General features: G+C 48.4%; 1 protein-coding gene across 1 annotated transcript; it reads left to right on the plus strand.

The window, feature by feature from the left end:
- Window positions 1-1,028: 1,028 nt before the first annotated feature.
- LOC120987211 (caspase-7-like) lies at window positions 1,029-7,455 on the plus strand. The gene is made up of 5 exons (XM_040415803.1): window positions 1,029-1,051; window positions 3,932-4,148; window positions 5,180-5,352; window positions 5,442-5,571; window positions 6,886-7,455. The coding sequence occupies exons 2-5, from the start codon at window positions 3,941-3,943 to the stop codon at window positions 7,104-7,106; spliced, it is 732 nt and encodes a 243-aa protein (XP_040271737.1). The 5' UTR covers window positions 1,029-1,051; window positions 3,932-3,940; the 3' UTR covers window positions 7,107-7,455.
- The last annotated feature ends 18,947 nt before the right edge of the window (window positions 7,456-26,402 follow it).

Here is a 26,402-nt window from a genome sequence, read left to right on the forward strand (position 1 = left end):
CCGTTCAGTGCATTGGGGACCGCAATTTGCGGTCCCCAATGCACGGGCAACATCCGTGCGGATTCCGCAGAAGGATCCAGACCCATTCAACTTGAATGGGTCCGTGATCCGATCACACCGCAAAAAGATAGAACATGTTCTATTTTTTAGCGGTGCGGAGGCACGGAGAGAAACCCCCCGGAAGCACTTCATAGTGCTTCTGTGGGGTTCTGTGCCTCCGTTCCACACCGCACCTTCCGGATTGAATGGGTCACTTGAATGGGTCCACATCCGTGATTTGGTGAGCACACGGCCCGGTGCCGCAATACGGGCACGGCTGGGCAACGGAGGCGTGCATGAGGTTTAAACAGCTGTGATTGATTTTTCTGCAAGGTGTTGGACCCCCACAGATTGGATATTAAAGGCCTATCTTGAGGATAGCTCATCAATATCGGAAGCTCAGAGAACCTTTTTAAGATTATAAAAATCTTTTTAAAGGGATGGTACGTAAAAATACTATGGACTCAGGGGCGTAACTATAGGGGAAGCAGAGGAAGCGGCTGCTTTGGGGCCCTGACCCCAAAGGGGCCCATCCAGGAGGAGGAGGAATAAAAGATTTCGTCAGGGATCCCTCAACAGTATTACACAATGAAATTATATACAGTGACAGTATAGACAGTGTAGAAAATGGATTGAACAGCTGCCAGGCCTGGTCTGAGAGAGCGATCTTTACTAGCCACAGGAATGGGGGCGGCATGAAAGGAAGGGGTTGCGAAAAAATTACTGGGGGAGGGGGGCCCCATTCAAAAATATGCTGTGGGGCCCAGTCATTTCTAGCTACGCCACTGTATGGACTTATGCTGACTAATATGTAATTATCCCTGGGGCAGCTAATATTCTTATTTCCTACATCCTGTAGGAAACCACAGGGCTATGACGCAAGACCTACCTGGCTGAGACTCAGCTTGTAGGAAGGTGTGACACGTGGGTGTCGATGGTAACCTCCCAGTCCGCCCACACTACATAAACCAGTCCCAGTACAGATGTGCTGGAGGAGCGCAGGCAGCAGCAGGTAACAGCACAGTTCTGATGTGATTTTTATATACTATTTTTATGGATTACATGTTTTCCTGGCAATAATCTAATGTGTACGGGCGGCTCGTCACCTGACTCGCTGCATTGTCCTTGTAAGAGCATAACTATGGGGGTTACAAAGATTGCAATAGCTCAAAGTCCTGATTCTTGAGGAGGCCAAACGGTCCCACTGCAAGGATACGTGCGGTCTGAAATCCACAGCTGATGTGGCTGCACAGCGATGGGGGAAATTGTGTCAGATCTTGAAGAAAAATGTAAGACCGTGCTGGGGAGATTTATCAAACTGCTGTAAAGTAGAACCGGCTTAGTTGCCCATAACAACCAATCAGATTCCACCTTTCATTACTCACAGCTCCTTTTGAAAATGAAAGGTGGAATCTGATTGGTTGCTATGGGCAACTAAGCTGGTTCTACTTTACAGCAGTTTGATAAATGACCCCCAGTGAGAATAAAAATAAAAAAAAACATCCATAAGTGTTGTGCTGCACTTCAGATGTGGCTTTTTATTCCAAATATCTGCAACTAGCATTTGGTCAATGATTGTGAGGCAAAACCAGGTGCAGGTCTAAACCCAGAACAGGTGCAGAGCCTTCTCCTATACCTTATGTCTGTGGAGGCTCCAATCCTGGTTTTTGCTCACAATCCCTGACGTGTCAACTTGGCCTTACGCTTCATGCACACAACCTTCTTTTTAGTCTGAAAAATACGGATGCGGTTTGTGTCGAGTCTGCATTTTTTTTTTTTTGCAGATCCATTGTCTTCAATGAGTCCGTGATCCACATTATGCAGACAAGTATAGGACTCCTTTCCTGCATAAGGCTAGATCTACACGACGACATTTGTCTCGCGACATTTTGTTGCACCAATGTCGCGCGACAATTTTTATAATGGCAGTCTATAGTGTCGCACTGCAACATGCAACTGCGACGCAACAGTCGCAGAAAATCCATTCAAGATGGATTTTTCTGAGACTGTTGCGTCGCCATCGCAGCATGTTGCATGTTGCAGTGCGACACCATAGACTGCCATTATAAAAATTGTTGCGCGACATTGGTGCAACAAAATGTTGCGCTACAAATGTTGCAGTATAGTTGAACCCTATCTGTCGCGCGACAAATGTCGTCGTGTAGACCTAGCCTAACGGAAATGGGACGGATCTGTTTTGCAGCCCATAGACTCCTATTATGACAGAATGAATAACGGAATGCCTCTAAAGGCATTTCATCATAAAAATTGCATTATGGTCCGTGGTGACGGAATCCATAACGCAATTCATCTTTTACCAGTAAACAAAGCGTGAACGGATTTCCTAAGCGGAAATTCGCTCATCTCTAATCATGACAAGTAGTGTTGAGCGAAGTGAGCTTCGGATGCTTCATCCGCGGTCGCTTAATTCAAAACTTCGGAATAATACTGTACGGAGATCCGTCTCCGTACAGTATTAGAATGTATGGGCTCCAATGAGCCGAAGTAAGTAATTAGCGAAGTCGTGCTTGACTTCGTTGAATGAGGCTTGGTCTACACGACGACATTTGTCGCGCGACATTTTGTTGCACCAATGTCGCGCGACAATTTTAATAATTGCAGTCTATGGTGTCGCACTGCAACATGATTTTTCTGCGAGCGTCGCAGTCGCATCTTGCAGTGCGACTCCATAGACTGCCATTATAAAAATTGTCGCGCGACACCGGTGCAACAAAATGTTGCGCGACAAATGTTGCAGTGTAGCTGTGCCCTATCTGTCGCGCGACTTATTGTCGTCGCCTAACTTCAGTATTTGATTTTTAAAGTGAAAAACCACTTAAACTTGAAAACGAACTCTGCTTCGGTTTCGAAGTAAGCAATCTGGACAACATCCACTCATGGTCACTTGAGAAAATGAAGAAACAACTTGACCTAAGAGGATGACTGAATGATTTGTATTTAACCAGGGGTTTTGGGTTCTTTTTATTGGGGGGGTCATCTTGCATTACTTACAGTAAGTGTCAGCGTGCTTTCCATGTGCATGGATACACTCTTTGTATTATATTGTACATCCTCCCGGGGACAAAACAAGCCTGGGGCTCCGCAGAATATTTCACTTGCAGCTGCCATTCATTGTCACCTCCAGGAGCCATGTAGCTTGTCAGGACAATCCTTCGGTGACAAATAGCATTAGGCTGAATGAAATTCCGTCTCGTAATCATTTCTATTCGTGGCTTAGACCTGAACGTGTCGTTAACAGGAGATCACATTTTTCTTGATCACTCTCCGGAGATGTTATGTTCATTGACATGCCAGCGCCCCTGTGGGGTATTTTGGGCCTACATTTTACATGAGCCTTACTCAGCAGCTCCGCTAACAATGTTCCTGCTGTAACTGATCAAATATTAAGTGGAAAAAGAACCGATAAATGATTCATGTGTTTTTTTTTTTTGTTTTTTTTTTTGTAATGTAGATTCTCTAGGTTCCTATAGTCCCCTTTATTTCAATAAATTGGTAAGGTGAGCACAAATTTTAAGGAATTGGGACTGGGACCCCTCTGATCTTCAACACCGACGTAGGAGCCCAGATGCTTGACCTCCTGGGTGCCTGTAGTGCCTCCTCTGGCAAACTGTAGCATTACACATTGGGAGAGGCAATTTATGGATTAAATAAAACCTGAAAGACAATGTTCTGCCTTTGTACAACCGATCGGCGCACTGATCGGTGATGGGTCTGATGTGAAAAAAAATTCCCCCTAACTTCTGAATCCGGCATGTCATCTGAAATGATCACAGCTTCATCAGTATTTTTATGAAAAGTGTCTGCTACCACAGGAGTAATGACTTGCACCTTCCTGACTAACATCTTCTTCTCCCTGCTTATGTTTTCTTAGTGACTCATCATGTCGAAGGTGGCCAAGTCCCGGGCTGTAATAATCGCCATCGCAGAGTTTCACATACGAACGGGGGGCAATGGTATTGCATTAGATCCCCGGAAAGGTGTCAAATATGACCTAAAACGTCTTCACAAAGTACTTAGTGGTCTCGGATTTGCAGTGTCTCTCCATACAGATGTCAGCGCCAGTGAGATCAGAGAAATCTATCAGAAAGGTACTAGAGATTGTGTGATCACCTTCTCACCAAGGATCCTCTTACGATTTGGGCCCATTTAAAAGGCCTTCCACACAGCCCAATGCAAAAGGAGACGTTGAAGACTGAACGTTATTACGATTATTCATGCACCATTCACTTTGCATATTATCGGTAGCACATCCCCCGCATCAGGCAAACAACGACTTAAGGTGGCACATTAAAGATGCACGTTTTGCTCACTTGTTGGGTGATCGATGCCGCCTTTACACGGACCAGTTATTGGAACCAGCATTCATAGGACCATTCGTTCCTGATCCTTGGCCAGTGTAAAATGACCCTTAGGCCCCTTTCAGACGAGCGAGTATTCTGCGCGGGTGCAAAGCGTGATGCGAACGCATTGCGCCCGCACGGAATCTGGACCTATTCATTTCAATAGGGCTGTGTACATGTGCGTTGGTTTTTACGCATCACTTCTGCGTTGCGTGATAAAAACTGAATGCGATCGCAGGCAAAACTGAATGACTTTGCCTGCGAAATTGCGCGGTTTTCCCGGAACTCACCCGCAACACATCCGGACCTAATCTGGACACGCTCGTGTGAAAGAGGCCTTACCCTAACACAACAGAGGGGGCTGTACTAATTTTTCTAAACCGGTGATCATCTCTAAACAGGCAGCTTATATTCAGTTTCTCTACAGCACCATCGCAGGTGACATGAGGCATTACATATTGTGTATAGTGCTGTCCATGTAATGACTGAATAGGTTGGGTCCTCCAGAGATTCAGTATGTTATAGGTTGAGATCATAGGTCTCATGTTCTGGTAGGCAGCTCCAACATTATGTCCCCATTTAATGTGCCAGTTTTAATCCGCTGAAGATGTCCAACATTGCATGGACTACACTTTTTTGGGGGGACCATAGGCATGGTGGTCCCTGACAGTCCATAACATTACTGTAGATTGGTTGATGCAAGATACAAAGCCAATGTTGAACATATCATTAGTGGTAGATACACTGGGTAGCATTGGTAACTCTAATATCTTCTGCAGAGAGTAAGAAGCCACAAGGCGATTGTTTCATCAGCATCCTCTCTACCCATGGTGAAGAAGGCATCATATATGACTTTTATGGTGAACCTGTTCTGCTGAGAGACCTCTACAGCTGGATCTCTCCACACAACAGCCCAGCACTGAGTGGAATACCCAAACTATTTTTTATACAGGTGAGCACTACCAAGCACCCGGTGTTGATTAGGAGGAGCATGTCTCTGTTATGTATGGGTACCATTATATCACCTGTTTTTGGTTGTAGGCATGCCGAGGAAACAAACTAGATGAAGGCACAGATCTCGAGACTGACAGTGCCCCAGCGCAGATGAGTGTCTTCTCTCACATTGACTATCTCCCAAGAGATACTATGGTCATGTTTGCAAGCAGTGAAGGTACAGTAAGTAAAGCATAGTCCTAGAGTCAGCAACCTTCGGCACTCCAGCTTTTGTGAAACTATAACTCCCAGCATGGACACAAATAGAAGTGAACAGAGCATGCTGAGAGTTGTCGTTTGACAGCAGCTGGAGTGCTAGAGCTTGCTGACCTCGGCATAGACCATATGAAGTAGATTCACCCCTGAAGACTATCAGAATTTGTGAGAATAGGTTAACCTAAATGTTTTAAACCATTGGCAAAATTTTACTAATTCTGTATAGAGGGCATCAATTTAGATGTGCGAACTTTATCACAGGGGCTCATGCTGGATGATAAATTTGGTGTATGGCCGGATCATTTTGTCTACTTTACACCAACTATTTTGGTGCAACTTGTTGTATCTTACAACCACTTCCACGAAGCCACACCATGTTGTGCCCTTAGTTGAACTTGAGAACCAAAACCATTCACCTAGGGGCAGTGGATTCTTTTTTTGGGGTCATAAATAGGTCTAAAACTTGATGCGCCATTATGCACCAAAAAGTAGAGCCTTTTGAGACGTAGGCTACTAGCATTCACATGAATAAATTTGCCCCAAACCTCACCAATCACCCTTAGTGACAACTGCTGTTCATCTGCCATATACAGCCCTCAATTGTCAACTATCTGTTACATTATGGTGACGGCTTAATGTTCTTCCCTAGCTTTAGAACCTGAAAAAATATGAACTGGGTTGCCCTAACCTTACCCAACTGAATATGAAAATCTCTTTCCAGTCCATGGAGCACAGTAGATTGTGGTGGGGAAGTAAAGACTGTCAGAGGGCATAATACAGCCACATAATCCAGAGGATAATATCAGTTCTCCTGACACGTCTGTTTTACTAAGTACTTGTATTACCCATGAAATAACAATCCTAAATCCTCTTTTTACAGCTCCGTTCCTCTGTTATTCGTACTAACAAAAACTGACAACCAGGTGTTGCCGGGAGGAGGTCTGTCCTTGCACACCGTGATACTGTCCAATTAGCGGTGATTGACCAAGGGAATGGTGACAGCCAGCTGTCAATTTATTCCAACATCTTTAGGAGGAATAACAGATAAACATTATAATGTAGAGTATTGAGGAAATTTATATTTCTATCGGAAAGTATTTACTAAAACAGACTTGTCGGGAGAAAACAGATATTCTTAAGCCATCCCAGAGATTACCAAATCCCATAGTCTAGGGGTACTGCCACGGCTGTTTGTTGCTTGAAATTGGAAATTACAGTCTTTCATAGGTTCTCGTTGGTATCTTGTACTCATTGTTGTATCCCTTTACTTACTCAGGTTATGCAGCGTTCAATAATCCCTCAGGCTCCTTCTTCCTAAAGGCATTATGTGAGTTGCTAAGTGGGAGTGAAAAGGATCTTGAACTGACTCAGCTACTTACCCGCCTTGCTTATTGGGTGGCCTACAAGTTTGAGAGTAACGGGAAGAATGGAGGTTTCAAAGAGATGCCATGCTACATTACAAACCTTACTAGAGAACTGTACCCATTCCGGACGTAGAGGACAACTGGTCTTCTGCAGGACTTATAACTTTACAGCTTGCAATAGCTGTCCAGCCATACAGAGCTATAGCCAGGGGATCATGCGCCCCAGGTGTTAGATGCAAGGGACGGGCGTAAGAATTTAGCCACAGGGCTAAGGCCACAGACTGAATCTGCAGCTATACTGACAGGTGAACAACAGTCTAGAGGGCCCACATCTTACCAAGATTAAACTGCTGTTGCATTACCAGAGGACATGTGATGAACAACAATCTGAAAGATTACTAAAGTGTACAATGGATCGCTGGATGTACGTAGATGTTGAGAAAAAATTTTATATTTCAAATCAACATCTGCTGCCTATACAGAATGGAAAATTTATTTTTATTTTTTAGAGTTTATTAGATTATTTTCTGGTGTATAGTTATTTATTTATATTCTATTTGTATTTATGTTGAAATAATAAATCTATATTTTTTTAGTACGTAAAAAAGTGTTGTTTAAATGTCATAAAATTTTTGCTATAAACTGGTACCAAAATCATTGGTTTGAAAAATAGTCCAAGGGCTGTAGAAAGGGTTTGCAGGGTACAAGGGGTTTCTGGGACCCAGTGGGTCCCACAAATTTACCCTTATTATACATAACTCTCCTGTAGGAGACTGTTTGTAATATACTTACTGTTTCAAATTTGCATGGATCAGCCACCTAGGAACCCAGTCACGTGATGCTCCTCTTCTGAAAATCTTCAGACTTTTTTTTTATTTTTTTCACATTTTGCTATGTTGTAGCCTTGTGCTAAAAAACAAACTACAAATTCACATTTCCTCCATTCTGCACTCAATACCTCATAATGAGAAAGTGAAAACCAGAATTTTAGAAATTTTTGCTAATTTAAAACTTGGAAAAAACAAAATTTCGCATGGACATATGACCCTTTGCAGTGGCTGGGTCTGGAGTGTCTCTAACGCAATGCTGGGTCCTCTGGACACCATCTAGGTGTCACCACATGTTGCTGCTCTCTGGAGGGGATGGTAAGGTGTGGTGCACCCCAGTGGGAAATAAATCCTGAGTGTGTGCTTTTTTACTGAAGGAACTAAAGTGCAAAACAATACAGGTGAGGCTTAGGGCTGGCTTCTCCAGTCTCCTCCTTGGAAGAAGGGTTCATGCTGAGGAAAGGCCTGAGCTAGAGATCTCTGTCTGTCTGTCTGTCTGTCATGACATGGTCTGTGGCTCAGCATACCCATCTCAGCGTCTTCTTCTGGTCACCCATGCAGTCTCGCAAAGTCTCTTCTAAGCACTGATTCCCTAACTGGGAAAGTAAGTATACTGCTCCCCACTACACTTTACCATGGCAACCAGGACTTTAGCGTCCTGGCAGCCATGGTAACCATTCAGAAAAAGCTAAACGTCAGATCCGGTAATGTGCCAAAACGACGTTTAGCTTAAGGCCGGATCCGGATTAATGCCTTTCAATGGGCATTAATTCCGGATCCGGCCTTGCGGCAAGTGTTCAGGATTTTTGACCGGAGCAAAAAGCGCAGGATGCTGCAGTATTTTCTCCGGCCAAAAAACGTTCCCTTCTGGAACTGAAGACATCCTGATGCATCCTGAACGGATTTCTCTCCATTCAGAATGCATGGGGATAATCCTGATCAGGATTCTTCCGGCATAGAGCCCCGACGATGGAACTCTATGCCGGAACACAACAACGCAAGTGTGAAAGAGCCCTTAACTATAATGGGGCCCAGGAGAAGGTTTTTGTAGTGGAGACAAAAGTTCTGCACATGTGAAAGCAGCCTAACAGAGCTAAACCAGACATCCAAAAGGTCAGTCTGTTTTTGGTGGTAAACAAGTCAGACCTTTTACCTCAAACACTTCTTTAAACCTTATGGTAACTGTGGAAAATGACCAGATTTTCATTATTAGCTAGAAAGTCCAAAAAGTCTCTGTGTTCATTAACCCTTTCTACAGTGATGTGCAAATAAAGAGAATATATATCACAACAAACATATAAGTCAGTGCAAGTTAGCCCTATAAAGTAAAATCAAGTGAGGAGATGATGACTTTGATGAAAATAGGGACAAATGTCCAGACTTCAAAGTATCTCTGATACAGGGCACTACACCTTTTGCTATATCACTTGAAATTAAGCTCAGTGCCCTCCCATTTCTTTTGATCATCGCTGAGATGTTTATGCACCTTGATTAGAGTTGACCTGTGGTAATTTCCGTTCATTGGACTTGATTTGGAAAGACACACCCATGTCTATATAAGATCTCACATTTGACAATGCATATGTTGCTAGCTTACCTGTCTTGGCTCAAATGCTGTGGTCTGGGGCTGCAGCACAGCCATGGCTGTGAAAGCGATGTGTGAGCCGCGCTGCTGTGCCCCCGTGACGTGCTGCCTAGCCACGCCCCGTGGTGACGCAAGCACATCCATAGTTATGGAGCGCTTGTTCTCATCCTCCCCGCAGCGAACACATCCTGGGGGAGATTAGTTCTTATATGGGTTAGGTGTGCTTAGTTATGATGCAGGCTGAGTGACAGCTCAGCCTACCTATGTTTGGGCAACTGTCATCCTAGTCCCATGGGGCATCGTGTCCCTGGAACTGTCAGGTTCTGATCCAGGGACTCAGCGCTCTATTTAAATCCCCTGTTGGCAATACACCATTTCCAGTTCTAGGTTTCACTCAGTGGCTGTGCTTCCGCTTCGGTTCTGTGTGCTTTTGGATTGCTATATTATTATTGACCTTGGCTTGCCATTGAACACACTCTGACTCGTTATTTGGTATTGTGTCTCCCGTCTGGTTGTAACTTCGGCTTAATTTTTCTTTTTTTTTTATAAGTGGAAGGCTGAAAAGTCAGCCTGAATTTGTGGGAGGGGCGTCTTACCTTCTTAAGCTCCAGCCCCAAGCTCCTCAGGGCGCTTCTGTTCATAGCTGGTTAGGGAGTCGCTTGCTCAGGTACTGCATCCGTGCACGTCGTGAGTTGCTTTCATCTACTTCGTTTCATTTTCATATACTGCCGTTCACATCTTCAGGAGAGGTAAATTCTGTGCCATACTTCCGGCTCCCTGAGTCGGCGTGCGTTCCAGCGTAGAACGCATGCCTATACACATTCCTGCCCCAAGTTGTTTCTTGTTTTGTCTGTCTCCTTTCTTTTCCCCATCCAACTCCCTCCCGAGGCAGCAGCCGGGGCAGGGTCCGGCCCGCGGGGCCCCCCCCCCCCCCTCCACACGGCCTCCCCTGTCCCGTCTTTACTTAGGGCTCCGCTGCAGCCCGGCGTGCGTTCCAGCGCGGAGCGCACGCCGGAAATCCGCCACCAGGCATGAGCTCCGGGTCGCGTGGTCGGCGTGCGTTCCAGCTTGGAGCGCACGCCGGAATCCCTCCGCCGGGCCTGGGCCTGGTCACATGTTCGGCGTGCGTTCCAGCTTGGAGCGCGCGCCGGAGTCCCTCCGCCGGGCCTGGGCCTGGTCACGTGTTCGGCGTGCGTTCCAGAGTGGAGCGCACGCTGGAATCTTCATTTAGGCCCGGCAGATCCATGCAACGTGGCGGCTCCAGTGCGGTGGCCCCAGCCTTGGTTAATCCTGTCCCCACGGGGCCCTCCCCCTCTCGAAACACACCTTGATTCTGGCCCCACAACCAGGTCTCCCGCCCTACGTACTACTTAGGACGAGTGGTCCCCATCCCCCAGTCTGCTGGTCCGCATGGTCACCCCCCCTGCCATTCCATTTCGAACCAGGCAAGCCAGCGTAGAACGCATGCCTATACACATTCCTGCCCCAAGTTGTTTCTTGTTTTGTCTGTCTCCTTTCTTTTCCCCATCCAACTCCCTCCCGAGGCAGCAGCCGGGGCAGGGTCCGGCCCGCGGGTCCCCCCCCCCCTCCACACGGCCTCCCCCCGTCCCGTCTTTACTTAGGGCTCCGCTGCAGCCCGGCGTGCGTTCCAGCGTGGAGCGCACGCCGGAAATCCGCCACCAGGCATGAGCTCCGGGTCGCGTGGTCGGCGTGCGTTCCAGCTTGGAGCGCACGCCGGAATCCCTCCGCCGGGCCTGGTCACATGTTCGGCGTGCGTTCCAGCTTGGAGCGCGCGCCGGAGTCCCTCCGCCGGGCCTGGTCACGTGTTCGGCGTGCGTTCCAGAGTGGAGCGCACGCCGGAATCTTCATTTAGGCCCGGCAGATCCATGCAACGTGGCGGCTCCAGTGCGGTGGCCCCAGCCTTGGTTAATCCTGTCCCCACGGGCCCTCCCCCTCTCGAAACACACCTTGATTCTGGCCCCACAACCAGGTCTCCCGCCCTACGTACTACTTAGGACGAGTGGTACCCGTCCCCCAGTCTGCTGGTCCGCATGGTCACCCCCCCTGCCATTCCATTTCGAACCAGGCAAGCCTGGCACCCCCGTCAAAACAGACTATATACGTAGTAGGGGTATCTAGCCCCTGGGCAACAACGGCCCACGTCCACAAACAGCCGCAAAAAAAAAAAAAAAAAAACCCTCAGTAGGTCCCAACCACAAGCCATCTCATACGGATCCCGAAAAAACGGATGCGGATCCAGGAAATGTGGATTTGCATCCGTTCCAGCCCCTTTGAAAGTGAATGGGTCCGCAAATTGCGGAACGAATGCGGACCCAAATTACGGACGTGTGAATGATAACCTTAGGGAGAGGGCCCCGGGGCCCCTGCTGGACTGGAAGAGCGCTAGTTCCAGTACGGTGTTCAAAGAAATTGGGGGTCTCACTACAAGTGGGCCAGGTCATCATCACACGCCATACCCATTCAGCGGTCACTAAATGCTCACTGCAGTCATCTATTCTATAGTGGCGACAGTGCCATGTGTCATATGTATGTACTTTCACGTTATATGCTGTTTTCTCCTCTACTGGTTCGCCAGGCTCATACCTACCTCTGCCTCCTGGATCGCCCAGGCACGTACCTACCTCTGTCTCCTGGTTTACCCAGGCTCATACCTACCTCTGCCTCCTGGATCGCCCAGGCACGCACCTACCTCTGTCTCCTGGCTCGTCCAGGCTCATACCTACCTCTGCCTCCTGGATCGCCCAGGCACGCACCTATGTCTGTCTCCTGGTTCGCCAGGCTCATACCTACCTCTACCTCTGCCTCCTGGATCGCCCAGGCACGCACCTACCTCGGTCTCCTGGCCTCACCCAGGCTCATACCTACCTCTGCCTCCTGGATCGCCCAGGCACGCACCTATGTCTGTCTCCTGGTTCGCCAGGCTCATACCTACCTCCACCTCTGCCTCCTGGATCGCCCAGGCACGCACCTAACTCTGTCTCCTGGTTCGCCCAGGCTCCTACCTACCTCTGCCTCCTGGATCGCCCAGGCACGCACCTACCTCTGTCTCCTGGTTCGCCAGGCTCACACCTACCTCTGCCTCCTGGATCGCCCAGGCACGCAACTACCTCTGTCTCCTGGTTCGCCCAGACTCATACCTACCTCTGTCTCCTGGTTCGCCTAGGCTCATACCTACCTCTGTCTCCTGGTTCGCCCAGGCTCATACCTACCTCTGCCTCCTGGATCGCCCAGGCACGCAACTACCTCTGTCTCCTGGTTCGCCCAGGCACGCAACTACCTCTGTCTCCTGGTTCGCCCAGGCTCACACCTACTTCTGTCTCCTGGTTCGCCCAGGCCTGTCATCCTCCCCAGTTATGTTCTCTTTTCTTTCCGAACTTTATGGATTTGCCCTCTCAGGAACGTGTCCTGACCTTTCACTGGTACGAGATTTTGGACCAAGGTCAGGTGACCCAAGACATCGGTACAGGTAATAGCCTCTAAGCCCAGGTACGTACCCAGACCGACACAAGCCTCCTCGTAGGCACCGGTCGTACTACGTTCTGGTCACATATAGTTATTGCATATTTTTCCTGGAACAGTCTGGTTATGTATTCCCCTGAATCACTCGGGTCTAAGTATTGGCCTGAATCGCTCAGGCTTCTGTATTTTTCCCTGGTCTCTCAGTGGGTAGGTAGTGGCCAGGTCCACCCAGGTCCAAGGTAATGCCCGACGCACCCAGGGTCCGTCATCTTCACAAAAGGCGTATGTAATCGCCTGATTCGCTCAGGACTCCATGTTGCCTGAACCGCTCAGGATCCAATGTATTTGCCTGAATCGCTCAGGTTCCATACATCTGCCTGGAACACTCAGGGGTTTTCAGCAGGGTCCGGCTGGTTCCCGGTTACCCGGTTCGTGTCCTGCATGTCTGGATTCCTGTTTCCCGCAGGTCTCGTTGCATGCAGCGCGACTTCGGGCCCTGATTCTGGCAGTTCAGGGTCACCCAGCAGTTGGCCATGGCGCCCAGGCTGCATCCTGGTTCTCCGTCGCTTCATCCCAGTGCCACCAGATCGCACCTCTTTCCGGGTCTCGTACCAACGCAAGCTTATTGTCATGTAAGCAGGGCCTCAGGCCACCGGAATTTCGATCCATCCTCAATTGTGTCGCAGGGCTCCTCCGTGTCCGGTCACTCCACGGTTCAGGTAAGGTCCAACCGAGTGGTGGCTTTACACTCCTCCGCAGCTCGGAGCCTTCCTTTATTCATCACGAGCCTCCATCCCTAGGTCTTCAGTATCGCCGGAGAGTTGGCAGCGCAGTCCGTCGATTCGGGTAGGTTGCGATCCCTTCTATACCATGGTCATTCCTGTTTCCTTTCCACTCTCGCCGGTCACTGCTCAAATGGAAAAGAAAAAAAAGAGAGAGGGAAATATATGTATGTGTACTCTCCTGAATATCTCAGGGTGTATTTTCCTGAATCGGGTTTCATATATTTCCCTGATTAGCTCAAATTTTCACGTATTTCCACGATTCACCCAGGTCTCAGTTCCCTGAGTCGCTCGGGTTTATGTATTTCCCTGAATCGCTCGGGCCATGTATGTTCCTGGATCGCTCAGGGTTATGTATTTCCCCGTTTCGCGCAGGTTTGTATTTTTCTGTCTCTTCAGGTTGACTGTATTTCCAGGTTGTATGTATTTTCCTGATTCTCTCAGGTCACGTATTTCCCTGAATCGCTCAGGTCTTATTTCCCACAGGTTGTACGTATTTGCCTGAATCGCTCAGGTCTTATTTCCCACAGGGTGTACGCAGTTGCTTGAATCGCTCAGGATCCGATATATTTGCCTGAAAATGCTCAGGGGTTTTCCCATACCATCAGGAAACTACCAAGCCGGTGTCAAGGTTTACGAAGTTTTTCCAGGTCCCACTCGCAAGGTGGCTTGGACGATGTCTCCTACACCCTGGCGTTCATAGCCCACTGTCACCGCAATCTCAGGCTGTCATTTAACACCACCGGACTGTACCTAGCGGGGATACAGCACTGCGCCATGCTTCATAATCCAAATAGAGGTTCCTTTTCTTCAGTGCAGACAGTCAAGGCGGCCCTTGGGGGGATCCAGAAGTGCGGGGATGCCCCTACCGGCCGTAGACAGCCTGTCTCCGGCGAGATGTTTAGGAGACTGTCGTCCGCGCTGGATGGATATTCTTTTGGGCACTCCCCTAGTTTGGTTATTAAGGCAGCCTGGTACCTCGGGTTTATGGGTTCCTTAGGCCAGGTGAGTTCACCAGCACCTCCCCTAAACGTCATGGATTGCAGGTGCGGCAATTGTCCTGGGTCCATGACCCCTTTGTCCTTTGGCTCCCTTCCACGAAATCCAATCGACTTGGGCCTCCCTCGGAGGTCAGGTTCTCCAAAACGTCGAACGATTGGTGCCCGGTCATGGTCCTCCGGCGATTGGTAGCCATGTTGCCAGATGCCCCCCTAGATGGCCCGCTGCTTTCTTGGCGTGGGAGTTTCAGGACTTCGATCCAGTTCGTGTCCCACATCAGAACCCTTGCTTCAGGTCTCGGTCACAACCCGCTGGCCATCACAGGACACTCGCTCCGGGGCCGCGTCCTCAGCATGAAAAAGGGGGTCCCGGCGCACGTGATCAAATGCATGGGTCGCTGGTGTTCTTCTTGCTTCAAGAGGTACATCCCGAACCCAAATGTAGAGATTTCCCAGGCTTTCTGTAACCTTGCTCTCTGAGAGGAATTAAATGTTTTGGACACTACTCTGCACACCTCGTCTATTTTTGCCCACTGCTAGGCTTACCCTCGCCCCTGGCTCCCGGCACAACACAGCCAGTTTAGGTCAGGGGAAGCGCTTCCCCCTCATCATAGCCTAAGCCTCTCCCATAAGTGGAAGGCTGAAAAGTCATCCTGAATTTGTGGGAGGGGCGTCTTACCTTCTTAAGCTCCAGCCCCCAGCTCCTCAGAGCGCTTCTGTTCATACCCACCCACCCCCCCTGTTCTCAAACACTCCCTTTAGGGTACGCCCACTGCTAGGCTTACCCTCGCCCCTGGCTCCCGGCACAACACAGCCAGTTTAGGTCACGGGAAGCGCTTCCCCCTCATCATAGCCTAAGCCTCTCCCATAATTGTATATTTATTAAAGAGTAAAGAAATGACAAAACATATCCACAACAGATTCATGCACATTAGTACAAAACATGTAAAGCATCGTATTCACAGTAACTGAGCACTAATGGCATTCAACGATAGTAAGAGAAATGTTGAGCAATAATTTGGCAATAAAGTGCACTGAAAAAGAATAAACTATGTCTGTCTATAATCAGTCCAGTATAGGACCATTGAGCAGTATATCTCAGAACAGGAAGGCCTCAGGCAGTAGGCAGGGCACCCCAAGGACCCAAGAGCCCAATGCCTCTCAAGAAGACATACTTCGTCAAACTAATAACAAAGAGACAAGACAAACAACAAAGACAAAGACACAATGGGGAGGAGGGGGGGGGACACCTCCCTTATCAGATGATCTGCCCATATCATGTTCCACCCCTTTCTCAGCTTTTAAATTAAAAGAACTGCTATGTTTCCCTTAGGGTTAATCCAGCCGTCTCTTTTTGCGGAACGGAATTGCGGACCCATACATTTCTATGGGGCCGCACAATTCCGATCCTGAAAAAAATAGAACATGTCCTATTCTTGTCCGCAATAGTGCCGGCAATGTGCGGTCTGCAAAGTGCGGAACGCACATTGCCGCTGTCTGTGTTTTGTGGATCCGCAAAACACACACGGATGTGTGAATGGACCCTAAATGTGAGGTAAATTAGTTTCCAATGTAGTATTAATAACTAAACAATTACATAATAAACATATTGCATTGTCTACTTACCACCAGGACAATAAGATGATCTGGTCTCTGGCTGCAGTCTGGCTCTGGGGACTCCCTTGTCACTCTCTTCCCCCCCCCCCTCCCTCCTTTGTCACTCTCCCCCCCTCCCTTGTCACTCTCATTATCCCCCCCTCCCTTGTCACTCTCATTATTTCCACCCCCCTCTCTCTTGTCACTCTCATTATTTCCACCCCCTCTCTCTTGTCACTCTCATTATTTCCCCCCCTCTCCCTTGTCACTCATTATTTCCACCCCCCCTCCCCCCTTGTCACTCATTATTCCCCCCCTCTCCCTTGTCTCTCATTATTCCCCCCCTCTCCCTTGTCACTCTCATTATTCCCTCCCCTCTCCCTTGTCACTCATTATTCCCCCCCCTCTCCCTTGTCACTCTCATTATTCCCCCCACTCTCCCTTGTCACTCTCATTATTCCCCCCCTCTCCCTTGTCACTCATTTCCCCCCCCTCTCCCTTGTCACTCATTATTCACCCCTCTCCCTTGTCACTCATTATTCCCCCCCTCTCCCTTGTCACTCATTATTCCCCCCCTCCCTTGTCACTCATTATTCCCCCCCTCTCCCTTGTCACTCATTATTCCCCCCTCTCCCTTGTCTCTCATTATTCCCCCCCTCTCCCTTGTCACTCTCATTATTCCCTCCCCTCTCCCTTGTCACTCATTATTCCCCCCCCCTCTCCCTTGTCACTCTCATTATTCCCCCCCTCTCCCTTGTCACTCTCATTATTCCCCCCCTCTCCCTTGTCACTCATTTCCCCCCCCTCCCTTGTCACTCATTATTCACCCCTCTCCCTTGTCACTCATTATTCCCCCCCTCTCCCTTGTCACTCATTATTCCCCCCTCCCTTGTCACTCATTATTCCCCCCCTCTCCCTTGTCACTCATTATTTCCACCCCCCCTCCCCCCTTGTCACTCATTATTCCCCCCCTCCCTTGTCACTCATTATTTCCACCCCCCCTCCCCCCTTGTCACTCATTATTCCCCCCCTCCCTTGTCACTCATTATTTCACCCCACTCTCCCTTGTCACTCATTATTTCCCCCCCTCTCCCTTGTCACTCATTATTCCCCCCCCTTCCTTGTCACTCTCATTATTCCCCCCTCTCCCTTGTCACTTATTATTTCCACCCCCCCTCCCCCCTTGTCACTCATTATTTCCACCCCCCCTCCCCCTTGTCACTCATTATTTCCACCCCCCTCCCCCCTTGTCACTCATTATTTCCACCCCCCTCCCCCCTTGTCACTCATTATTTCCACCCCCCTCCCCCCTTGTCACTCATTATTTCCACCCCCCTCCCCCTTGTCACTCTCATTCCTTTCCCCCCCACCTCTAACCTCTAGTGTAGCATGGCCGAGCTCTGTTCGGTCCGCGGTACAGAAGCATTTGTTTCCTGTACCCGGCCGGACTGACAGGAAGTGCACACTAAGTGAGCACTTCCTGTCAGTCCGGCCGGGTACAGGAAACAAAAGCTCCTGTACCGCGGACCGTACAGAGCTCGGCCACGCTACATTAACAACAGCAGCACACAGCAGGCGCAGGCAGGATTCTTTAGAGTGGCAAGCGCTCAGGCGGCGCCGCTGGCCGCCCGAACCTATATAAGCAACTTTTTTTCTTTTTTTTTTACCTGCTAAATGGCGCCCTAGGCGACTGCCTAAGTCGCCTTACTGGTGGCACCGGCCCTGGTCCCAGGGATCGCTTATGGCATTGAAGAGAGCAATTTTGTCCTGAAACATAGCTGTGGAGTATTCCAGTGTTCGAACCTCCGTCACCCTAGCATACAAATCGGAGACCCTTGGTGGTTCAAGGCTTTTCCAACATCGGGGTATTAAATAACGGGCTGCCGTAAGTATCAGTAGTAATAACTTAAGTGAGTGCTTTTTGACCTGACGAGGAACCACATTAAGCAGGAAGAACAGAGGGTCAGGCTGGATTTCCACTGCAAAAATATCACACTGACAGCCCTCTGTCTTCTGATTTGGTACTACATTGTCCGCCCGGTTCCGACCCATTCCTGTATGACTCCATCTCTGTGTTGTTTTGTCTGTGTGTGTCTGTCTGTCTTACACTTAGCAGAGTAGGGTCTGTCAACTAGTTGCAGAATTGCTGCTTAATGCTTGCACTGCAAGTAGGCAGGGAAAGCGGTCTGGGTTCCAGTTAGGGCTCACAGTCCTGCCTACTGTATCGACAGCACATCAGAGCAAAAACCAAGCCATGGGGGGGAAATCACTGCCTGTAGAGCTCAGTGACAGGATTGTGTGGAGGCAAAGATCTGAAGAAGGGTACAAACATTTCTGCTGCACTGAAAGTTCCCAAGAGCACATTGACCTCATAGTTCTTAAATGAAAAAAGTTTGGAACAACCAGGACTCTTCCTAGAGCTGGCACCCCACCAAACTAAGTAATCGTGTGGAAAAGGGCTTTGGTAAGGGAGGTGACCAAGAGCCCAATGGTCACTCTGGCTGAGCTCCAAAGATCCTGTGTGCAGGTGGGAGAAATTCCCAGAAGGTTAACCATCACTAAAGGACTCCACCAATCTGAGCTTTATGGCACAGTTGCCAGAAAGAAGCCTCTCCTCAGTGAAAGCCCATCTGAAGTTTGCAAAAAAGTACTCAAAGGACTCTCAGACTGTGAGAAACAAGATTTTTCTGGTCTGATGAAACCAGGATTTAACTTTTTGGCCTCAATTCTAGGCCTCATGATTGGATGAAATCAGAGATATCAAGTACAGAGATATTCCTAATGAAAACCCGACTGGGCTGAAGTTTTACCTCCCAACAGAACAATCACTCAAAGCACAAAGCCAAGACAACATCAGAGTGGCTTAAAGACATTGACAGTGTTGTCCCTAAGAGGCCCAGCCAGAGCCTGGACTTGAAACCAATTGAACATTTCTGTCGAGACCTGAAAATGGTCCTCATCCAACCTGGCAGAGTTTGAGATCTGCAGATAAGAATGGAAGAAAATCCCCCACATCTAGGTATGAAAACCTTGTGGTATCATACCCAAAAAGACTGGATATAAATGAGAAAAATTCCAGCATTCTATTCCAATTAAAATTGCAGCTTTATTATGCCCAGTATAAAATCAAGTACAGGTACACATACACCACTTACATGTTTCGGGCAATATGTTTGCCTTTACTCATAGCTGATGGTGTGAACATGACTTAGCTCTATTTATATATACACACACAAGCCGTGCAAATAGAACAAGTGAAACTTTGAATGAAGAAATTAGCCAGGTGAAAATAATATGTACTGTACTTTTTTCAATAAACCTGGCTATGGCTTTGGTGTATAAAATATAAATTAAATAAGTATACAAACACATATTAAATTCTTTCTTCACTTTGATCGTCTGGTATGGCGGATACCTCAATGATCTGATCTTTATCTGGTCGGGCGGTGTGGCGGCCATTCCGGGTATGGAAGTTATTTGCGACATAATAATTTTAATTTACATTTTGTTTTGTGGATGACCTACAGTATAATTATTTTTTGTGGGTGCACTACACCAGCTTTGCACCCCTGACACAGAAATATAATAATTAATCTGGCTGTTAATTCTGTGGGTGACCTATAGCGATTTTTTTGTGGGTGCAATCCACCATCTTTGTACCCCTGACACAAAAATATAATAGATAATCCGTCTGTTAGTTCAGAGGGTGACATATTCCCATTTTTTGTGAGAGGTACACCTGCATTGCACACGTGACAGGGAAATGAATATAGTTAATTTGTCTGTTAGTTCGGTGGGAGAAATATAGACAATTTTTGTCTGAGGTACACCTGCACTGCATACGTGACAGGGAAATTAATATAGGTAATCCGTCTGTTAGTTCAGTGGGTGACATATTCCCATTCTTGTTGTGAGGTACACCTGCACTCAGTGTCGGACTGGGGTACCTAGGGACCACCAGTAAAATTTATTTTGGGGGCCCACGGTACAAATACTTTCAAATATAATAAATAATCAAACATTTTTTTTTATATGAACATAAGCTGGTTGAGGTGCTGTACATTGAATATATGTATGTAGTGTACTAAATCTAATGTGTTATGTGCCACTTGTGCAGGGGGTGGGAGACTAGGGGCCCACCTTGCTCAGGGGCCCACCGGGGGATTCCCCTGTACCCCTGTGGGACAGTCCGAGCCTGCCTGCACTGCATACCTGACAGGGAAATAAATATAGTTAATCCGTCTGTTAGTTCGGTGGGTGACCTCAAAGAATGAGGAGAGCATCAAATAAGGGACATGGTCGATCTGTGCCAGCTACACGCCCAAATGAAACACGTTCCTCAGGTGCACGTAGGCGACCGGTGTACGAATGGTGAGGCCAGAACAAATAGAGGGGGTAGTAGATTGGATGGCTGACAGTGCCTCCAGTTCCTTCACATTGTCTCCCACCCGGTCCCCTGCTGAAAGCGCAGAGTTGGCACCTGCAGCCCATGGGAATCTGTCTTTCACCTCACCCCCTTGCAAATCAACCAAGCAGTCTGAGCCCCAAGTCATGTAGCAGTCTCTTATGCTTTTTGATGACTCTGCTGGCAGGGTTTCCGTGGGCCGTCCACATAGCCCTGCCCCACAAGTGGAAGAGATTGAGTGCACCGATGCCCAACCACTTATGTTTCAGGATGTAGACATGGGAGGACCACCCACGTCTCTGATGATGACGAAACACAGGTGCCAACTGCTGCGGCTTTCTTCAGTGTGCAGACCGGCAAGGAGGGCAGGGGTGAAGAGTGGGTGGAAGATGATGTGGAGGATGATGAGGTCCTAGACCCCACATGGAATCAAGGTCATGCGAGTGACGTGTGCAGTTCGGAGGAAGAGGTGGTGGTCACACAGCGCCAGCCGCACAGCAAAAGAGGGAGCAGGGTGCAAAAGCAGAGTGGCTGTCCCCTAGCCAGTACGCCTTCTACTGCCCACCGCACCCATGGACTGAGCACACCAGAGCCAGCTCCAAGGAGTTCCCTGGCCCCTGGCGTGGCAGTTCTTCAGACAATGTGCTGATGACAAGACGCGAGTGGTTTGCACTTTGTGCAATCAGAGCCTGAAGCGAGGCATAAATGTTCTAAACCTGAGCACCACCTGCATGACCAGGCATCTAAATGCAAAGCACGAGCTGCAGTGGAGTAAACACCATAAAAACCACAAAAGATCTCAGGCTCCTCCTGCTCCCTCTTCTGCTGCAGTCTCGGCCTCTTCCTCCCCCTCTGGAGTGACAGTGGCACCTGCCACCCCGCAAACAGAGGATGTGGCAGCAATGCCACCACCTCCGTCACCAACACCAAGCATCTCCACACTGTCCTATGGAAGCGTTCAGCTGTTCATCTCTCAAACACTGGAGAGAAAGAGGAAGTACTTCCCCTACCCTCCCGTGATCCCTGGTCCTGAATGCCAGCACTTCAAAATTCCTGGCCTTTGAAATGCTGTCATTCCGTCTGGTGGAGACGGAGACTTTTAAAAACCTTATGGCTGTGGCTGTCCCACAGTACGTGGTTCCCAGCACCACTACTTTTCCAGGTGAGCAATCCTTGCCCTGCTCAACCAAGTGGCGGACAAAATTAGGTGTGCACTGCGTAACACTATCTGTGGCAAGGTCCACATAACCTCCGATACATGGACCAGTAAGCACGGGCAGGGACGTTATATCTCCCTAACTGCACACTGTGTAAATGCAGTGGCGGCTGGGCCTGAGGCAAATAGCAGTTTGGTGCATGTCCTTCTGCCACTGAGGATTGCAGGACGTTTCTCTTTGCGTCTGGTTGTTTCCATCTCCTACTCTGCTTCCTCCTCTACTACCTCCTCATCAGGTCAGCGTAACACCTTCACCACCAACTTCAGCACAGCCAGGGGGAAAACGACAGCAGGCTATTTTGAAACTCATCTGTTTTGGGGAAAAAACCCACACCGCGCAGGAGCTGTGGACGGGCATGGGACAACAGACCAATGAGTGGTTGGTGCCACTGAGCCTCAAGCCCGGCCTGGTGGTGTGCGATAACGGGCGAAATCTCGTAGCAGCTCTGAGCCTGGCTGGCTTGACGCACATCCCTTGCCTGGCGCATATGCTGAATTTGGTGGTGCAGAGGTTCCTGAAAAATTACCCCGATATGTCAGAGCTGCTGCAGAAAGTGTGGGCCATCTGTGCGCGCTTTTGGCGTTCTCAACCTGCTGCTGCTCGCCTGTCTGTGCTGCAGCGTAACTTCAGCCTTCCCGCTGACCGCCTCATATGCGACGTACCCACAAGGTGGAACTCCACCTTGCACATGCTTGAGAGACTGTGCGAGCAGCAGCAGGCAATAGTGGAGTTTCAGCTGCTGCATGCACGATTGAGTCGCTCTGCGGAACAGCGCCACTTCACCATCAATGAGTGGGCCTCCATGCGGGAGGTGTGTGCCATATTGCGCTGTTTCGAGTACTCCACCAACATGGCTAGTGGTACTCTATGACAAACACGATGGGTCGACTGTGGCAGAGTCCCAGTTAAAGTCGTTTTGTCAAGGAGACACACCTGTTGAGGAGTACTGCACCCTCTGGCTGGCGATGATGGAAGAGGATGTGGCACAGGAGGAAGAGGAGGAGGAAAGGGGTAATTTCCATGGTTATCAGGCCAGTCATTCCCAAGTGGCTTGGAGGGTGGGTTCCTGCACCAACAGAGGCCAGGTACATAACTGTCCAGCCAGGGCACAGTTCTGGAGGAGGAGGATGATGATGAGGAGGTACCATGTTCACAGCAGGGAGGCACCCAAAGCAGCTCATGGGCATCACTGGAGAGTGGCTGGTGTAGCTGGCCAGCTAAGACCTGTCCTAGGTTGCTAATATAGCTTATATGTTTATACAGCTAAACCTGCCAATAACCTTAATACAGTTCCTATGTTTGTGTGTTAAAGACAAAAGCAGAGTTATTTACAGTGACTTCATGTTTGAATGTCATATAACTGTTATATATATTGTGTTCACAGAAGCAGAAATGATAATATGCCTTTAAGATTCATTATATAATGTAAGGTAAGCTCAATGACACAGCAGAAACAACAGAAAGCATAGAGTTAAACTGTTGTTGCTGGGCAGAAGTCTCGACCAATAACAGCCAGCCTCACACACAGCAAAGGTTTTGACCAATCACAGCCAGCCTCACACACAGCCTGTGTGGGAAATTCCCCTAGCAGGAGCTGCTAGAATCATTACACCAGAGGAGAGAAGCTAAACAGACATTCACTCCACTAACAGCTGTGTTTTATGGAAGCAGAGAGGCCAAAATACGTATTTAAAACAGTTATATAATGTTCCTACTGTTAATATAGTGATTAGAACTGTATACTGAACCAGTTATATGTGTGTTTACTAACAGTTCCACCAATTGCAAACTACAAAGTTCACAATCCAAATTCAAATTCCATATTGCAATCCAAATTGCATACAACCATACCAAATCATACTCAACCAATCTGCAAATAGTTACTGCTAACTGCATACTGCAAATTGCGACCAAATTCAGCAAGTGAACTATAAGTTAGACCTTAGATATACTGTACCTCTCAGAGAGATCATAAAGTGCTTAAATAACTTAAAGTGAGAGTACAGATACTGAAGAGTGAAATATATCCACAATTTTATGTTGAATGACAAGTGTAACGGTCACGTATACACACACACACAGGGGGGAGGATAGTGACCACTGTGCTCCACCCTCACCCCTGGCCCTGCCTACTTGCCTCACGAGTCCTGATGACAGGGGACAACTGGACGGCAGTCCCTAACTTAGGATAAGCAAAGAATGGTCAGGAGAAGCCGGGGTCATAAATACCAGGAGAGTCGAGAAGTACAAAAGGACTCCGCAAAGAATAGTCAGGTGGAAGCCGAGGTCAAAATACCAGGAGGGATGCGCAGTACAGGAGGAGCAGGCAAAGGATCGTCAGGGAACAGGATCAGGTAAGTATACAGGTATCCAACAAACGCCAGGAACCTAAATTAAAAGGTAACCTGTGGCCAGCAGGCTGCCTGTATTTATAGTGGCGAGTGAGGGTCATGTGACGTGGCCAGCGTCACATGACCGACAGACCGACCAGTCGAGCACCGAGTGATCAGCTCGGCGCTCAAGGCAGACCTAGGAGCAGGGAGCCTCCCAGCTAGCAAAGCCGCCCTGGGAACGAGGTCAAACACAGATCCTCGCTCCCGAAGCTAAGCAGCAGGTCTGCGGCTGATGGGAGACCGAGTGCGCCTTCGGCACCCCGTTACAGTACCCCCCCTTTTACGAGGGGCTACCGGACCCAAGACTTCAGGCGATGGCCTTTCAGGGTGTTCTAAATGAGATTTTCGAACAAGTCTAGGAGCATGAACCTCTTTGGCAGGTACCCAAGATCTCTCTTCAGGTCCATACCCCTTCCAGTGAATCAGGTACTGCAAGGAATTACGCACCTTCCTGACATCCACTATTTTAGACACCACATACTCGACCGCATCATTAACAAGAACCGGCAGAGGCGAGGCTTTCGATGGTACTACCGGTTCAAAATATTTTTTAAGTAGAGATTTATGGAACATATTATGAATGTGGAATGACTCGGGCAGCTCCAACCTAAATGATACCGGGTTAATCACCTCCGTGGTCTTATATGGTCCAATAAAACGAGGAGCAAACTTTTTTGAATCTACCTTAAGAGAGAGATTCTTGGAGGACAACCATACCTTATCCCCAACCTGAAAATTCACCCCCCTTGAACATCTCCTATCGGCCTTGAGTTTCTGAGAACTTTGAGCCTTTTCTAAGTTCGATCGAACCTGGGCCCAAACTGTGCACAGTTCAGAGTAGAGCTTATCAACTCAGGGTTAGAGGAAGAGACGGATGACCCAGAATGAAAACGGGGATGGAAACCATGGTTATAAAAGAAAGGTGAAACCCCAGCAGAAGAATTGACACGGTTATTTAAAGCAAATTCAGCCAATGGAAAAAATTTAACCCATAATTGCTGGTCATCAGCAACATACAACCTCAAGAATTGTTCCACAGACTGATTAAGGCGTTCAGTCTGCCCATTACTCTCAGGGTGGTAGACAGAGGAAAAAGACAATGAAATTTGATATTTTTGACAGAAGGCCCTCCAGAATTTGGACACAAACTGCACACCCTTGTCAGAAACAATATTTTCCGGGATACCATGCAATCGGGTTTTGGCATTCGGGAGTTTAGACAGGGGAATGAAATGGACCATCTTGCTAAACCTATCGACCACTACCCAAACCACAGTCTTACCCTCCACCGGCGGTAGGTCAGTTATAAAGTCCATCGAGATATGGGACCAGGGTCTACTGGGAATGGGTAGGGGTAGTAGGTTACCATCAGGGCGAGTCCTAGGTGTCTTGGACCTGGCACAAACCTCACAGGCTGACACGTAGGACTTGACATCCCTAGTTAGAGTGGGCCACCAATAAGATCTAGAAACCAGATCCTTAGTGCCCTCAACACCCGGATGTCCACAAAAGGCAGAATCGTAACACTCACCCAACAGCTGGAGACGAAATTGTACGGGAACAAACAACTTATCTGTTGGGGTGGATACCGGTGCCAGATGTTGTTCAGACCTAATGCGAGCCGAGATATCCTGGGTTAGAGCTGCTATGAAGATTTTTGCTGGTAGGATGGATTCAGGTGGTACCTCAGTAGGTTGAAAAGCATGAAAGCTCCGAGATTCACATTTTTTACTTCCCGGCCTGAACGTAATGGAAAAATCAAAACTAGTAAAAAAACAGAGCCCATCTGGCTTGACGGGGATTCAACCTCTTAGCAGACTCGAGAAACATAAGGTTTTTATGGTCAGTGACAACAGTTACACAATGCCTTGCCCCCTGCAGAAAATGCCTCCTCTCCTCAAATGCCCATTTAATGGCCAGCAGCTCCCTATTCCCTATGTCGTAGTTTCTCTCTGTGGGAGAGAATTTCCTGGAGAAGAAGGCACATGGTCTCAGGTTAGTGAGGCTAGCAGGACCTTGTGAAAGGACTGCTCCTGCGCCGTCCTCGGACGCATCCACCTCCACAATAAAAGGTCTCTCCTGATCAGGCTGTATCAGAATGGGAGCGCTACTGAATGCTTTTTTAATTTTTCAAATGAAGAAATGG

This window comes from Bufo bufo, chromosome 1, assembly GCF_905171765.1.
Source record: "Bufo bufo chromosome 1, aBufBuf1.1, whole genome shotgun sequence".
NCBI lineage: Eukaryota > Metazoa > Chordata > Amphibia > Anura > Bufonidae > Bufo > Bufo bufo.

What these genes read in the sequence shown, in the direction of transcription:
- LOC120987211 (XM_040415803.1), top strand. Translation starts at nt 3,941, where the DNA reads ATGTCGAAGGTGGCCAAGTCCCGGGCTGTAATAATCGCCATCGCAGAG. An exon ending in CAGAGAAATCTATCAGAAAG is followed by an intron (nt 4,149 to 5,179) that starts GTACTAGAGATT and finishes TATCTTCTGCAG; the next exon opens with AGAGTAAGAAGCCACAAGGC. An exon ending in CATGTTTGCAAGCAGTGAAG is followed by an intron (nt 5,572 to 6,885) that starts GTACAGTAAGTA and finishes TTACTTACTCAG; the next exon opens with GTTATGCAGCGTTCAATAAT.